Source organism: Camelus dromedarius, chromosome 19 (genome assembly GCF_036321535.1).
Source record: "Camelus dromedarius isolate mCamDro1 chromosome 19, mCamDro1.pat, whole genome shotgun sequence".
Classification (NCBI taxonomy): domain Eukaryota; kingdom Metazoa; phylum Chordata; class Mammalia; order Artiodactyla; family Camelidae; genus Camelus; species Camelus dromedarius.
This window is the reverse complement of record NC_087454.1, coordinates 20394649-20411484: the sequence shown is the minus strand read 5'-3', so window position 1 is coordinate 20411484 and position 16836 is coordinate 20394649. Positions and strand designations below refer to the sequence as shown.

The window sequence follows — 16836 nt, the reverse complement described above, 5'->3', positions numbered from 1 at the left end:
TGGCAGGGCCCCTGCCTCACCCTCTGTGTCTCCTCAGCTGCAGAGGAAGAGACCCCCAGCCCCACAGAGATGGAGGAGACACCCAGCCCCACCGAGCCCAGCACAGAGGCCCCAGAGCCCCCCGAGGAGCCCCTCCTGGGGGAGCTGACAGTGACCGGATCCTCCCCAGACTCGCTCAGCCTCTCCTGGACCGTCCCCCAGGGCCACTTCGACTCCTTCACCGTCCAGTACAAGGGCAGGGACGGGCCCCAGGTGGTGCGTGTTGGGGGCGAGGAGAGCGAGGTGACCGTTGGGGGCCTGGAGCCCGGGCGCAAGTACAAGATGCACCTGTACGGCCTGCACGGGGGTCAGCGCATGGGCCCTGTGTCCACCGTGGGTGTGACTGGTGAGTGAGGGCCCTCAGTCTTAGGTCTCAGGAAAGGTCTCACAGTATAGCCTCTTGAGTCTCCTTCACTGAAGACCCAGGACTCTAAAATCCCCCAAACCTCTAACCCACTCCTCATCCACTCAACACATCAGGACAGGTGTGATCTGAGGGCAGGAAGAGTGAGGCCCAGGAAAGTGCTTTGCCCATTTGAGAGAGGCTGCTGAGGACTGAGGACTCCAAGGCAGTCACTCACTGATCAATTTGTGGCTCTCTGCTTTGCCTGGGAACTCTGAAAAGAACTCTTTTGGGGAGATGGGACAAATGCCGTGAAAGATTAATTCTCAACAAGTATTTATTATATAAAATTTCAAACATATACCCAAAGGGAAAATATAATGTCCTATGTATTCACCACCCTGCTGCAACCAAAGATCAACCCCTGGCCAGTCTGGCTCGCCCAGACCCCACTCCCTTCCTGCCCTCCCCAACTAAAATGTCTTCTTTATTAACAGCTTTGTTGAGGTGTAATTTACATACCTTAAAATTCACCTGTTTTCAGTATACAGTTTATAAGTTTTAGTGTATTTAGAGAGTTGTGCAACTGTCATCACTACCTAGTTGTAGGACTTTTCTACCACATCAAGAAGAAGCCTGATCTCCAGACCCATGCCCAGGCCCAGGCCCCACTAATCTACTTTCTGTCTCTGTAGATTTGCCTTTGCTGGACTTAACATAGAAATGGAATCACACAGTATGTGTTCTTTTGCGTCCGGCTTCTTTTATGGAGCATCTTTTTGAGGTTGATCCGTGTTGCAGCGTGTAGCAGTCCTTCATTCCTTTATAGCCAAATAGCATTCTGTTGTGTGGCTATGTTGCTGCAATATTTTTAAACTTATTGTATACACTCTATATCTCATCATTACATATTTAAGTGTCCTGCTTTTTTCAAAAAGACTATTTAAAAATAACCACAATACAATGATTGTACCTTTAAAAAGGAACAATTATTCCCTAAGATCCCCAGATGTCTAGGTAGTGCTAGAGTGTGTCATAATTGTTGTTTTGCAATTAGTGGCTGGATTCAGGTCCAAAGAAGGAAAATAGGCTACAATTGGGAGAACTGGGATTGTAAATAGTGTGGTCAGGGAAGGCCCCAAAGACAAGGTGACATTTGAACAAAGACTTAAGGAGATGTGAACTTGAGCCATGCAGACATCTGGGGAAAGAAGAGTCAGGCAGAGGAAACAGTCAGCAAAATGGCCTTAAGGCCAGGGCTGGGACATCTGATGGACCCTAAAGAGGCAACAAAGAGATTTTGATGATCATAAGTGGAAGCGGATCTTAAGTTAGGCCCACAGAGCTGGCCCACTTTCTGGCCTGAATCCAGGAGAGCAGGGTCTCAATATTTTCTTCCAGCAGGAATGATTCTGTTTGCATCTCTTCCCAGCCCCTGAAGAGGAGCCCCCTGCCAGCCCCTCTTTGAAGCCATACCTGGGGGACCTGACCGTGACAGACGCCACCCCTGACTCCCTGAGCCTCTCCTGGACCGTCCCCGAGGGCCAGTTCGACCACTTCCTGGTCCAGTACAAGAATGGGAATGGGCAGCCCAAGGCGGTGCGGGTGCCAGGGCATCAGGACGGGGTCACCGTCTCAGGCCTTGAGCCAGACCACAAGTACAAAATGAACCTGTATGGCTTCCACGAAGGCCAGCGCCTGGGCCCCGTCTCCACTATTGGTTTAACTGGTGAGTGTGCAGTGGAACACTGGGCCTGCCCTGAGCTGGACTCAGTTTCCCTTTTATTGCTAGTACTGAGGTGTTTTTGTCCCACTCTTCTTCAGACTGAGCCTCCCAATATCCTGGGGGCAGTCCTGCTTGTGTCTTCACTCTGAGCCTTTGGTGTCATCTTAGCTGTCTCATCCTTTACGTGTGGACTTTTTGGGTCCTTGAAGAGGCAGGGCGCCAGGGAAATAACACAGACTGAGGCAGACCTGGGGCTGACCCTAGCCTCAGCTCATTAGAGCTGCATGGCCTCGAGAGAGTCACTCAGCCTCTCTGTGCCTCCCTTTCCTCATCCATACAGAAGGAATGGACCACACCTGTCTTGCAGGGTGGGCATGAATGTGGCTTGGCTCACATACAATGTTCAGTAACAACAGTCTTCCCCTTCCAAGAATGAAAATTAGTTCCTGAAAACTCTTGGGATGAATTCTCATAATTATTATTGATTTCAGTGGGTAAACTTATACAGGTTCCCCAGTCCCCAAACTGATACCCATATATGCTATATCAACCTGGAATCCAGCTGACATCGATACTATTAATTCAATAGTTACTATTAGTCATATGTGCAGTTTAACAAGGTGTTTTCTCTTCATTAATTAGTCCCTAATGTGGCTGTTGGTTGCTTTTGTTAAGCTCTTTTGTAGCTGTTGCCCGCTAGATGCTTAAAACCTGGTCCACAAGCACAGCAGAGATACGAAACAAGATGATTTTGTAATTTAGCTATTAAGGCAGAATAAAGCCGTCTGCTGAACAGAAAAGAGGAAAGAAATCTGGGGGTGTGATGAGTTGTCTCTGCCATAAGTTAGCAAGAGAATTAATACAAGATCCAAAAACAACCCAACTGAAAAAAAAGATGATCTCAAGTCATCTCATCTCTTTCCCTCAACTGTGAAATCTAAATTAGTTCCTCAAATGCTCTGAAAAGCCTTCTAAACCAGAGGCGGTATTAAAGGAAAATACTCATGAAGTGGAATTCCTGAACGTGAGCATATGCACCACCTGATGTGACCTGTCTGTTAGGCATAGTGCTGTTAAAAGCATTAGTCTTGTCCTGCTAAATGAATTTGCTCAATGGCTCCTAAAAGTTTTGTGCTGCACGCATTCAGCTACCATCGTGATGTCTCCACAAGTGTGTGTTCTGTCCCCTAGAAACCGAAAGTTCAAACCGGGGAAATGATGTCTAAACCCTGGGGCACTGGCATCCAGCATGCAGGGCCCTGGTATGTCGGGAGAAATCCCAGAATCCATCCCCTGTTAGGATGGCAAAGCATGTCCACCAATCTATTTGTCTCCTGATATAGCCCCAGGAAAGGACCTAGAAATGACCCCAGCCCCAACAGACCTACCCACCGAGCCTCCCATCAAGCCGCGCCTGGGGGAGCTGGCAGTGACAGACGCCAGCCCAGACTCCCTGAGCCTCTCATGGACTGTCCCCGAGGGCCAGTTTGACCACTTCCTGGTCCAGTACAAGAACGGAGATGGGCAGCCTAAGGCGGTGCGGGTGCCGGGGCACGAGGACGGGGTCACCGTCTCGGGCCTGGAGCCAGACCACAAGTACAAGATGAACCTATACGGCTTCCATGACGGCCAGCGCCTGGGCCCTGTCTCTGTCATCGGGGTGACAAGTGAGTGGACGGTGGAAGCCCCAGGGTGGGACCTAGTGGGAGGACCACCCTCTCTCAGGTGGAGGGTGAGTGGGGTGAGGAGGCCTCTCTGCTCGAGGCTGAGCCACGGTGCCCTTTGTGCCCCTGACCCCGCTCCCTGAGGACCAGCGGGTCTTCCTGGGCAGAGAAGGACCTCTGTGAGCTGTGCTGTTCCCTGTTCCCCACAGCTGACCCCAGAGGCTCTGGGCATGTATGTGAGATGTCAGCTGAGCAGGACCACCTGCCCCAAGGACGGGCTTCTCTGAACTGACCTCAGGGTCCCCAGTCAGGGACAAGGCTTGGGAGGAGACCCAAGGACATCTGGCAGGGCCCCTGCCTCACCCTCTGTGTCTCCTTCTCAGCTGCAGAGGAAGAGACCCCCAGCCCCACCGAGCCCAGCACGGAGGCCCCAGAGCCCCCCGAGGAGCCCCTCCTGGGGGAGCTGACGGTGACCGGATCCTCCCCAGACTCGCTCAGCCTCTCCTGGACCGTCCCCCAGGGCCACTTCGACTCCTTCACCGTCCAGTACAAGGGCAGGGACGGGCCCCAGGTGGTGCGTGTTGGGGGCGAGGAGAGCGAGGTGACCGTTGGGGGCCTGGAGCCCGGGCGCAAGTACAAGATGCACCTGTACGGCCTGCATGGAGGGCGGCGCGTGGGTCCCGTGTCCACTGTGGGTGTGACTGGTGAGTGACAACGGGGCTCGTTAGTCTCAGAGACTTTTCCTCCTGGTTAACCTGGTTGACTGTTCTGCTCTTTTGCCAGCCCTTGTTCCCTTTTTATGTCCTTGTTTCATGGTCCTGGGCCATGACCCATGAGTAGTGGCTTGGCCTTTGCCAACCTGCAGCCTCACCGTCCACACTAGCATGGCCTCCTTCTGACAGTCAGCCACTGGCCCCCTCCAAGAGAGAAGTGTGTCAGGCACAGGCCAAGCCTGATTTTACTAGAATTTTCTCTTCTTTCCATCTTAATCACAAGCATTCTTTGTCATAATTTTTAAAAAAAGAACAAAAGAAACAATCCAACAACCAACCACACTGAAATGATTAAGTACTTAATCATGTCTATAAAATGAGCCTTTATGCCATCATTGAAATGTTTCAACATAAGACAATTACTTTATATTATTACAATAAAAAGAGGCTTAAAGATTTTGTAAGGATGCAAATCACAACCACTTGAAAATAGCATGTATGGTAAGACAGCTGGAAGGAAACACATCCCACGAAATGCATGGTTTGTGGGACAGAATAGAATGTTCCTGTACTTTTTTTTTCTGTTTTATTCTATTCTGTCATTTAAATTTTCTTAAAGTTTACAATTTCTAGTCCCGAAGAAATTAGGAGAAAAAAATCACGAGGTGAATTAAATTCCAAAATTGCACTCAGGCTGGCTTTTCTAAGTCACTGTCAGCCATATCCTATGCCTGGTGGTGGTATTTCATGAGAGTTTCTCTGGATGTGAAAGAACTCAGCCCCTCTGAGAGCCAGTCTTTTGGGGGGACATGTAACTGCCTCTGTGCGGGTCACTCTCTCTCTTGAAGATACTTAGGACAGAGGGACCCCCTGTCGTGGCAAATCACAAGTATATGCAAAGTATGGAGGGACCCAAGCCCCCACTCCACACTCTCCACCGGCTTACTAATTTTTATAACCCAGGATTTCTCTTTAAGCCCATATTTTTCTCTGAAAAGAATATAGCAACATGATGGAAAGTTTGGAAAATAGGAAAAAAATCTCTCATCAGACCACTTCTGATCCAATAACCACCATTCATAACAATGTGTGTAACACACCCTTTCTTTCTGCATTTTCCATGCAGGGCATGTTTTAAGGTTGCACAGTATATCATTCTTGGCTCTTACTCTTTTTTTTTTTTTTTGTACGCAAGTTACACTGAGAACATTTATCCTGTGGCTGCACAACCAGCATTAATCATCATTTTAATGGTTATTTGATGCTTCATGGTGAAAGTTCCATAACAAAATTAATCTTCTACCAGTCATTTGGGTCTCTGACACAATTTTGCTGTCAGGAATGATCCCAAGATGAACTCCTGTGATACAACTTTTTCCTGCTTTTTAATAATTTTCTTAGGATAGCTGCCCAGAAATGAGATTATTGGGTCAAAGGAAATGAGCATTATTTTGGCTGCCGACACATATGTCCAAATTGCCTTCTGAAGGTTCGTGGTGCCCGCCAGCCAGTACATGATGGGGGCCGGGGCTGTCCCATCCTCTCCAGCAGAGTCACCGTGTGGCTCATCCGAAAGCTATGCAAGCTTCCAGTCCTAACACCTTGAGGAGCATTTTGCTAGACATGCCTGATTGTCCCTATTGACATCACCAGCCAGGCAAGTCACTCTCTAAGCCTCTACCCACCAATCTCTTTTCTCAGCCCCCCAGGACGTTGTGGAGGACACGCCCAGCCCCACCGAGCCCAGCACAGAGGCCCCAGAGCCCCCCGAGGAGCCCCTCCTGGGGGAGCTGACGGTGACCGGATCCTCCCCAGACTCGCTCAGCCTCTCCTGGACTGTCCCCCAGGGCCACTTCGACTCCTTCACCGTCCAGTACAAGGGCAGGGATGGGCCCCAGGTGGTGCGTGTTGGGGGCGAGGAGAGCGAGGTGACCGTTGGGGGCCTGGAGCCCGGGCACAAGTACAAGATGCACCTGTACGGCCTGCACGGGGGGCGGCGCGTGGGTCCCGTGTCCACCGTGGGCGTGACCGGTGAGTGAGGACTGGGGTGGGGTTGTGCAGGGTGGGGAAGACAGGCTCTGGAAGACTTTCCCTTTATTACCATCTTTGAGAAAAGGTAAATATTCTCAACAGCAGGTCTCTGGGCATCAGATGGCCTGGGAATCTTGTAAAAGGGCAGATTCAGAGTCAGCAGCTTTGGGCTGGGGTCAGAGATTCTGTGTTTCTAACAAGATCCTTCGTGATGCTGATGCTGCTTGTCCGAGGACCGCACTTTGAGTAGCAAAGCTCCTCACAACAAAGGAATTGCACACTTTCTTAGAATCTGCTGGAGAAAACTGTACATGCACCCTAATTCCTCACTGAGATTCAGTCTACTGTAGGCTGTGGAGGAAGACAGAGTGTGCTCAGAACACAGCATCTTGACTGAAAGAACCCCTAGCCTCATTATTCTTGTATTAACAGACTTATGACACCAATGGGTCAACAAAGATGTGGGGGCCTCAGCCAAACACTGTGGAAGTTCACTAAGATAAACCTGGAATGTGGCAGAGACCAGTTCTCATCCTATGGGGCTCACGGTTTGGGGGAGACAAGCTGTGAACCAGCAAATCAGGCAAAGGGGATGCATGTAAGCCAGGAAGCCCCACAGCCAGGCCAAGACTGGGCAGAGATGCCTGCACCAGCCTGCCCACCGGTTCCCATGGGATGGTGGAGACCTGGTGTCGGGCAGGTGTTAGCTTGGTGACAGGATGAAGGGTGTGTCAGATCGTCACAGCTGGTACAAAGCCTGGAAATTAGGACCATCATGACACATGAGAGGATTTTGCATGAAAGCCTTTGAGTGTGGGAGATAGTCTTGAGATGGGGGTAGAGAGGTACAGACAGCTCAAGAAGCCAGGGATTTCTCCTGGGGATAAGGAGGGGTTTTGCATAGTTTTAAGCTAAGATTGACACCATCAGATGTGCATTTAAAGGCTTATTCTGGCCCCTGATGGAGAACAGATGGGGGAGGGAGGTGGTAACCCAGGTGATAGGTAAGGGTAGCCCAAACCCGGATGGTGGGGCTGCAGGTATGGGGAGGGAGGAGACTCAGGAGGAACTTGGGAGAGAGGGTGGGACACTCTGAATGTGATGGCAGCTGGGGACAGGAACAAGTCCAGGAAGACTCCAGGTTTCTGATTGGAGAAGGCGGCTCTGAGCTGTCTGGAAGCTAAGACGTGAGCCAAAGGGTTGAGATGCTAATGAGATCCTAGTGGAGGGAGGCCCAGGGCCCAGTGGCCATGTGGGCCTATGTCTAGAGGAGAAATGTGTACTGGAGGGAGAGGGAGAGGTCACAGGGGTGCTGGTAAGTAGTGGGTGAGGGCAGAGTAGATGCGGGTGAGGGGACAGAAGGCCGACATTAAAGGGACCAGAAAGAATAGCAGTTAGAGCCACTCCAGACAGACAGTTCCTGTTCCTTATTAATCTAATTTTTGTAATACACTCCTGTATATGCTGAACTGAGGACTGAGACCTCCCCTGTCCTGCATGTCTCTGGCAGCTCCAGAATACGAAGCTATGACCACCCAAGCCCCGCCCACCGAGGCCCCCGAGCCTCCCATCAAGCCGCGCCTGGGGGAGCTGGCAGTGACAGATGCCAGCCCAGACTCCCTGAGCCTCTCATGGACTGTCCCCGAGGGCCAGTTTGACCACTTCCTGGTCCAGTACAAGAACGGAGATGGGCAGCCCAAGGCAGTGCGGGTGCCGGGGCACGAGGACGGGGTCACCGTCTCGGGCCTGGAGCCAGACCACAAGTACAAGATGAACCTATACGGCTTCCATGACGGCCAGCGCCTGGGCCCTGTCTCTGTCATCGGGGTGACAAGTGAGTGGACGGTGGAAGCCCCAGGGTGGGACCTAGTGGGAGGACCACCCTCTCTCAGGTGGAGGGTGAGTGGGGTGAGGAGGCCTCTCTGCTCGAGGCTGAGCCACGGTGCCCTTTGTGCCCCTGACCCCGCTCCCTGAGGACCAGCTGGTCTTCCTGGGCAGAGAAGGACCTCCGTGAGCTGTGCTGGTGGCCTCCCTGTTCCCCACAGCTGACCCCAGAGGCTCTGGGCATGTATGTGAGATGTCAGCTGAGCAGGACCACCTGCCCCAAGGACGGGCTTCTCTGAACTGACCTCAGGGTCCCCAGTCAGGGACAAGGCTTGGGAGGAGACCCAAGGACATCTGGCAGGGCCCCTGCCTCACCCTCTGTGTCTCCTTCTCAGCTGCAGAGGAAGAGACCCCCAGCCCCACAGAGATGGAGGAGACGCCCAGCCCCACCGATCCCAGCACGGAGGGCCCAGAGTCCCCCGAGGAGCCCCTCCTGGGGGAGCTGACAGTGACCGGATCCTCCCCAGACTCGCTCAGCCTCTCCTGGACCGTCCCCCAGGGCCACTTCGACTCCTTCACCGTCCAGTACAAGGGCAGGGACGGGCCCCAGGTGGTGCGTGTTGGGGGCGAGGAGAGCGAGGTGACCGTTGGGGGCCTGGAGCCCGGGCGCAAGTACAAGATGCACCTGTACGGCCTGCATGGAGGGCGGCGCGTGGGTCCCGTGTCCACTGTGGGTGTGACAGGTGAGTGAGGGACAGGCCCTGACCCCCAGGTTTCCCTCTGTTGCTCTCTTGTTTAACCCCTTTGGATCTCAGCACTCCTCAAAGTGGGCCTCTGGGTCCCTCTCTTTTCTCCTGTGGTGCTGAAGATCCTGCCTCATCCTTGAATTGAGTGAGGACTGATGGAGACTGGGTTCAGGGTCAGCTGGGCGTGCAGCCTATGCTCACACTTTTCAGCTTTCCTCCTTCCTTCTCAATCCGGAACCTCAAACTTGCTCAGCTGTTCCCACGTGTCTTCCTCAGTCTCCCTGGCTGAGCATTTTAGGGGCTTGAATCCTGCTCTGAATGTACTGATGGTGTGATTTTTCAAATGTTTCTTAACCTCTCTGCGCTGCAGATCCAGGCAGGATGAGGGTGATAATGATAAAAGCACCTCTTTCATCTGTTGTGTGAGGATGACGTGCACTGTTTGTGAATGGCTGACAGCAAGGCCGGGAACACATTAAGCACGTTACACAAGTTTGTTCCAAATGTTCATTTCATAGTTTGGGAACCTCACTCCCTCTCTTGCCCAGGGTCCTGCCATTAACCTCAGCCTCCTCTGCTCTGTTCCAGCCTCCCTGACTACAGAGCCCCCATTGCCACCCCAACTCAGAGAGCTGACTGTGGCAGCTGTGGGCTCGGACACAGTGCGCCTCTTGTGGACCGTGGCCCAGGGCCTCTTTGACTCCTTCCTGGTCCAATACAAGGATGTGCAGGGACAGCCCCAGGCAGTGCCTGTGGGTGGAGACCTCCGGGAGGTCACGGTTTCAGGTCTTGCCCCGGCCCGCAAGTACAAGTTCCTACTCTTTGGACTCCAGGATGAGAAACGACACGGCCCAGTCTCTGCAGATGCAAAGACCCGTGAGTGAGGGCTGGAGGCTGCCTGTGCCCCTGGAGCCTCCTGACAATCCTCCACTCCCTTGTGGAATTTCACATTTCTGTGCTTCACACTCCAGACCTGTTTATTTACTGGGTCCAGTGAAATCCAGGTCCTGAGTACCCCTCAACCCCCTCATTCCCATCTCATCTCCCTACTCCTCCTACATCCCGAGGGACCTGCTTTCTTCTCTGGCTCCTCTTTTCTCCCTACTCTTCTGCCTCTGCCTTCTGACATGTGGCCTGGTCGCCCCTTCCCAGCTCCCAGAACCAGTGCCCAGAGTCCTAGCATCCTGAGGGGCCCCTGCTTCCGTTTCTGTCATGTTCCATGCACCTCCCCCTTTTCCAGTCCCAGACATGAAAACTTCTCCCCGCCTGGGGGAGCTGACAGTGACGGATGTGACCCCAGACTCCATGATCCTGTCCTGGACAGTCGCCGAGGGCGAATTCGACTCCTTCGTGGTCCAGTACAAGGACAGGGACGGGCAGCCCCACGTGGTGCCTGTGGCCGCAGACCAGCACGAGATCACCATCCCGGGCCTGGAGCCCAATAGGAAATACAAGTTTCTGCTCTACGGGCTGGCAGGCAGTAAGCGACTGGGCCCCATCTCTGCTGACGGCAGCACAGGTGAGCCCTGGCCCTCCTCTCACCTTTTCCAGAGTTGCCTTTCATCTGAGCACCCAGCGCTGGCCCTGGGGCTTTCCCATGAAGCCAATTCTCCTGCCTTCAGCCTTGGCATGACAATCATAACACCAAAAGCAAATCTTTATTGCGTCCCCACTGAATGCCAGGCACTGTTTAGAGCATTTTATATGCATTATTTCCTCTACTCACTGATTGGAAATGTAATTAAAAGATTACAGATTTTGGAGCCAAGCAGATGTATGTTGAAATTCTGATTGCCTGCTGTGTGGCCTTAGACAAGCCACTTGTTTCTTTTGAACCTCAGTTTCCACACCTGCATAATGGTTATGAATAATATCTACTGGGACTCAATAAATGTTCACATTCTCCTCCCTCTATGGCAAGAGGTGGAAAATATGGGCGGGTTTGGCTGCAGAAGACTATGGAAATATCTGGTGTCTTGTGCCCATGACTCAGCCCCCCAAGGAAGGGGTGGAGGTGGGTCACTGACCCTTACCACACCTCCAGGACCATGAGTCACCTTGGCCAGACAAGGATGGGGCACACGGCCAGTTGGGGCTTGGGGCTCTCAGACTCCATAATTATCTCCCCCAACCCCCAAATTGTGAAAACTGGATACAGGCTTCTCCAGCCCCTATCAGTCAACACTCACACCCACCTAGACAAATCTCTTTTGTGCTCTGCTCTGCCCTTTGCCCTCTCAGCTCTGCCCCTGGCTTCCCACCCTGCCCCACCTGGCCGTCTGGGTCTAGTGGTGTTCGTGCAGGAAGCAGGTGGAAAGGAGGGCCCAGGCTGATAACAAATGAAGGGGAGTTCAAGTCCGGGTGATGGGAGCCCATGAGCTTGGCTGGCTGCCCAGCCCAGCCCTGACTGTTTGGGGCGTCTCTCTGACAACCCACACACCCTCTGGGGGCCTTTCTCAGCTCTGAACCACAGCTCTGGTTCCTGCTCTGGGGGCCAGGGGTTGGGGGAAACTGAGCCCTTCTCTGCAATCCCAGCTGCCCTTCTCTGACGGGGTGATCTTTCATGTGTTTACTGCATCCTGATCACAGAGGGGAGGGAGAGGGGGCAGGAAGGAGTTTGGACAGTGGCCTCCAGAGGAGGAGACAGGGCTCCTTCATTCAGGGCAGGGCTGAAGCAGGCATGTCTGTCTCCCCAGGTGAGTGTCCCTGAAGCCACACTTCAGGGACTCTTCCCAGACCCTCCCTCCTCCCAGAAGTTTCCAGGGCTGAGGTAAAGGCAGCTCTTGACTAAGGGTTTCTCCCCCACCCCCACTCTCCCCACAGCTCCCCTGGAGGAGCGGCAGCCCCCACCCCGCCTGGGGGAGCTGACTGTGACGGATGAGACCCCAGACTCCCTGCGCCTCTTGTGGACTGTGGCCCAGGGCCCCTTTGACTCCTTTGTGGTCCAGTTCAGGGACACAGACAGGCAACCCCGGGTGGTGCCTGTGGCCGCAGACCAGAGGGAGGTCACCATAGAGGGCCTGGAGCCTGGCAGGAAATACAAGTTTCTGCTCTATGGGCTCCACAGAGGACAGCGTCTGGGCCCTATCTCTGTCCTGGGAGTGACAGGTGAGCAGGAGGTTGCCCTGTTTGGCCCTGGCAAACCCGCCTGAGTGGGTTTCCTCGCTCCTCTGTGCTGAAGGACTGGCAGCAGTGGGCCAGGTGGAGGGCGGAGGGGCTCAGGGCTCAGGAGGAGGAAGGGCAGCGGAGCCAGCGCTGACAGTGCGATGATCAAGGGTCCATCAAAGGCAGGAGCCAGGACAGGTGGCAGGGCGAGGCTCTGGCAGTGGTCTCTAATTTCCCAAATCCTGCCCGGCCCCCGTGCGGCCAGCTACTCCCCATTACTCTCATGGACTAGTTCTTACCTCCCGGCGGGGTGGCCTTGCCCAGATAAAGGCAAATCCCCTCCCATGGATGAGTCAGGAGCATTTTCTCAAATGGAAAATTACTGGAAAACAAAGCAGGCAAGGGGCATAGAAACCAATAGGAGTGGCCATGCTGATGGGGCCGGCTCCTCTTCCAGACTTACTACCACCCACCTCGACTCAGCCCGACGGGTATGTGGCCAGACCTGGCTGGCATGATTCGCCCTTCGAGTTCACCAGCCAGTTCCATCCTCAGCTTTTCTCAGCAGGGAGGGCCACGTGCCCTGTGCTCAGGGAGTGACTGGGTTAGTCCTGCCTCAGGCCCTCAGCACAGGCGCCCTGGTGGGTTGGGGAGGGAGTAGGGCCTATGCAGACATTTCAAATGGGGTGCGATGAGACACTGAGGCGAAGAGGGGAGAGCAAACAGCAGATTCAGGCAGAGCAAAGGAGCCCCACAGAGGGTCGTGGGGCCCCTGGGTTGGCGCTTAGAGAGGTCCTGGGCTGGCAGAAGTTGGGACCAGAGCAGGGATGTGGCAGATTCAAGAGAAGAAAGATGCTAGGAGAGCCTCAGTCCCTCTCTTCTGTCCACTTGGCTGCCGTGGCCAGGATCGTAAAGTCCCTACCTCAGCCTTGGGCCAGCCCTGAGTCCCCTCTCTGGAGGGTGAGTGGAGTGGGAGGGCCCTGCTGCACTCCCCCCACACCCAGCTTCTCCCTGGGTTTCTCCCACACAGCCCCAGAAGAGGACATGCCAGCCCCCTGGCACTCGGCCACAGAGGCCCCCAAGCCCCCTGAAGGGCCCCGCCTGGGGGTGCTGGCAGTGAGTGACGTGTCCCCAGACTCCCTGCGTCTCTCATGGAGCGTGGCCCGGGGCCCCTTTGACTCCTTCGTGGTCCAGTATCAGGACACAGATGGGCAGCCCCAGGCCTTGCTCGTGGGCGGCAACCAGAACAAGATCCGGGTGTCGGGTCTTGAGCCCAGCACCTCCTACACATTCTTTCTCTACGGCCTCCACGAAGGGAAGCGCCTGGGGCCTGTCTCAGCCGAGGGCACCACAGGTACCACCTCACCTGCCTCTAGTCTAGGACTGAAAGGGTGAAAGAGGGGGCCCAGAAGCGGTGACCATAGGGAAATAACAGGAGGAGGGCCCCACGGAGGGAGGGAGGGGCACACGAGTAGCCCTTGGCTCTGCACACACATGCCGCCATTATGGGTCCTACCGGTGGGTGCGGGCTCCTCATTAGGTCCATTTTACAGATGAGGAAATGGGGGCCAGGTGAGGTGGCAGAAGGGACCTGCCCCAAGTTACCTAGCTGATGTGCTTGTGTCTCCAAACTCTTTTCTCCCACCCACTCTGTAGGGCCAGCTCCTGCTGGTCTGAGCCCCGGAGAGCCAGGGCCCCGCCTGTCCCACCTGTCGGTGACTGACGTGACCACCAGTTCGCTGCGGCTCAACTGGGAAGCCCCACATGAAGCCTTTGACTCCTTCCTGCTCCGATTTGGGGTCCCATCACCAAGCACCCTGGAGCCACATCCACGTCCCCTGCTGCAGCGGGAGCTGACGGTGCCAGGGACACGGCGCTCGGCCGTGCTCCGGGACCTGCGTCCAGGGACCCTGTATACCCTTACACTGTATGGACTGAGGGGGCCCCACAAGGCAGACAGCATCCAGGGCACAGCCCATACCCTCAGCCCAGGTAAGGCCCTGTGCTGGGCACATATGCCCTCTGCTCCAAAGTGGGGGTTGTTGCATAGTAAGGTGGGACCTAGTGTCTCAGCCAGAGGGGAGGTTGGTGAGTGGTGGAGAGCTTGGAACCAGCAGAGTGGCTTCCATTTCTAGGTCTGGAGGAAAGGGGTGGTGGTGAGTATGTCTGGAGGCATGGGGCCCAGGGAGAGGAAGGAGGGGTGAGAATCCAGGGGTGGGAACCTCCCTGCCCCATGTCCTCACCGTCATTCCTTTGCACCGTCTCCCCTCAGTTCTGGAGAGCCCCCGTGACCTCCAGTTCAGCGAAATCAGGGAGACCTCAGCCAAGGTCAGCTGGGTACCCCCACCATCCAGAGTGGACAGCTTCAAAGTGTCCTACCAACTGGCAGATGGAGGTGATACCCTTTTGCCCGTGTCCTCGCTTGCCCCCTTCCTCCTGCGCCCTGCACTCTGCCCACCCTGCAGTTCCTCCTTGCTTCCCTGGGCCACCTCCCAAGCCCATTGTGTTTTCAGGGGAGCCACTGAGCATGCAGGTGGACGGCCGAGCCCGGACGCAGAAACTAGAGGGGCTGATCCCAGGGGCTCGCTACGAGGTGACCGTGGTCTCCGTCCGTGGCTTTGAGGAGAGTGAGCCTCTCACTGGCTTCCTTACCACAGGTGAGGCTGATGGGACAGTGCAGGAAATAGGAGAAAATGAGGGCACAGGTGGTTGTTGAGAGTGAACGCAGAAGGGGAAAGGGGGGGTTGGAGGCTCCAGTGGTGGAGGGGAGGCACAGCAGAGTTTGGGAGGTGAGGGGTGGGGAGAGCAGCAGGGCACAGCTCTGGGCCCCTCCCTTCTCCCAGTTCCTGACGGCCCCACCCAGCTGCGAGCACTGAACCTGACAGAGGGATCTGCCCTGCTGCATTGGAAGCCCCCTCAGGCACCAGTGGATACATATGACGTCAAGGTCACAGCCCCAGGGGGTGAGCAGGGCTGAAGCCTCTGAAGAGGACTTATTCAGGGTCGGGAGGGGCAGGCTGGGCTTCCGCAGGGCAGAAGCTGATGCCCCACCCCCTCTCCCAGCCCCTTCTCTACAGGCCTCAGCCCCTGGCAGTGCTGTGGACTACCCCCTGCATGACCTGGTGCTCCACACCAACTACACAGCCACCCTGCGCGGCCTTCGGGGCCCCAACCTCACCTCCCCAGCCAGCATCACCTTCACCACAGGTATGGCCTGCGAGGTACCTGGGATGGTGGGGGAGAGGGGGTGAAAGGGAACCAGGAGGGGCCTCGTCTCCATCTTCTCATCCCTCCACCCTGCCCAGGGCTGGAGGCCCCCCAGAACTTGGAGGCCAAGGAAGTGACCCCCCGCACAGTCCTGCTCACTTGGACTGCACCCCAAGTCACCCCGACTGGCTACCTACTCAGCTTCAACACCCCTGGCGGACAGATCCAGGTGCCCTGGCCCCTGTCCCCTTGGCCAACTCCCCTCCTTGTGTTCCAGTCCAGGAGGTGCCACCTCTGCCGCTCCCAGTGGGGCTCCACCTCCTTCTCCCCTGACCTGCACCTTGTCTGTTCCACAGGAGATCCTGCTCCCAGGAGGGGTCACCTCTCACCAGCTGTCGGGTCTCTTTCCCTCCACCCCCTACAGCACATGGCTGCGGGCCATGTGGGGCCAGAGCTTCACTCCACCTGTGTCCACCTCCTTCACCACTGGTGCGCAGGCGCTGGGACCTGAGGTCTGGGGGCTGAGTGGGTAGAAGGGGTCTAGGGTTTGGAGAAAGGACTGGGCTGGCACTCTCCTCTCCCCAGGTGGACTGCGGATCCCCTTCCCCCGGGACTGTGGGGAGGAGATGCAGAATGGGGTCAGCACTTCAAGGACCACCACCATCTTCCTCAACGGCAACCGCGAGCGGCCCCTGAACGTGTTTTGTGACATGGAGACGGATGGGGGTGGCTGGCTGGTGGGTGGCAGCCGGAACCCCAGGGGTCTGTACAGGGCAAGGCTGCTGTGCCAGGAGGCATAGGCTGATGGTGCCCCCACCCACTTCCCAGGTGTTCCAGCGCCGCATGGATGGAAAAACAGACTTCTGGAGGGACTGGGAGGACTATGCCCACGGTTTTGGGAACCTCTCTGGGGAGTTCTGGCTGGGTCAGTGCCTCACAGGGATTGGGGGACCAGGAAGTGATGAGGGCCCTGTGGACACCAGGACCCTGATGAGTGCACACTTCACCACCCCCAGGCAATGAGGCCCTGCACAGCTTGACCAAAGCTGGCGACTACTCCTTGCGTGTGGACCTGCGGGATGGGGATGAGGCCGTGTTTGCCCAGTATGACTCCTTCCAAGTAGACTCAGCTGCTGAGTACTACCGCCTGCACCTGGATGGCTACCATGGCACCGCAGGTGAGGGGCGGGTCTAGGGGGGCAGGCCTGGTGGGGGCGAGGGTGGGGCAGGGGTGGGGGAGGTCCTCACGGATCCTTCCACTCCCTGCCCAGGGGACTCCATGAGCTACCACAGCGGCAGTGTCTTCTCTGCCCGGGACCGAGACCCCAACAACTTGCTCATCTCCTGTGCTGTCTCTTACCGCGGGGCCTGGTGGTACAGGAACTGCCACTATGCCAACCTCAATGGGCTCTACGGGAGCACAGTGGATCACCAGGTG

The 16836-nt window shown here is 55.7% G+C and overlaps 1 protein-coding gene across 3 annotated transcripts in view; it reads left to right on the top strand.

Annotated features, from left to right (window-relative positions):
* Positions 1 to 16836, top strand: part of TNXB (tenascin XB) — a 50394-nt gene that overhangs the window by 32908 nt on the left and 650 nt on the right. For all 3 annotated transcript variants that reach the window (XM_064476331.1, XM_064476330.1, XM_064476332.1), the window contains 22 exons: positions 38 to 385; positions 1815 to 2111; positions 3452 to 3775; positions 4156 to 4476; positions 6187 to 6516; positions 8027 to 8350; positions 8736 to 9083; positions 9675 to 9962; positions 10327 to 10605; positions 11910 to 12194; positions 13222 to 13545; positions 13848 to 14183; positions 14464 to 14586; positions 14705 to 14848; positions 15035 to 15154; positions 15255 to 15398; positions 15497 to 15627; positions 15755 to 15887; positions 15984 to 16135; positions 16227 to 16323; positions 16415 to 16576; positions 16670 to 16833. In XM_064476331.1, the coding sequence (XP_064332401.1) occupies positions 38 to 385; positions 1815 to 2111; positions 3452 to 3775; positions 4156 to 4476; positions 6187 to 6516; positions 8027 to 8350; positions 8736 to 9083; positions 9675 to 9962; positions 10327 to 10605; positions 11910 to 12194; positions 13222 to 13545; positions 13848 to 14183; positions 14464 to 14586; positions 14705 to 14848; positions 15035 to 15154; positions 15255 to 15398; positions 15497 to 15627; positions 15755 to 15887; positions 15984 to 16135; positions 16227 to 16323; positions 16415 to 16576; positions 16670 to 16833 (5174 nt within the window). The remainder of the gene's footprint in view (positions 1 to 37; positions 386 to 1814; positions 2112 to 3451; positions 3776 to 4155; positions 4477 to 6186; positions 6517 to 8026; positions 8351 to 8735; positions 9084 to 9674; positions 9963 to 10326; positions 10606 to 11909; positions 12195 to 13221; positions 13546 to 13847; positions 14184 to 14463; positions 14587 to 14704; positions 14849 to 15034; positions 15155 to 15254; positions 15399 to 15496; positions 15628 to 15754; positions 15888 to 15983; positions 16136 to 16226; positions 16324 to 16414; positions 16577 to 16669; positions 16834 to 16836) is intronic.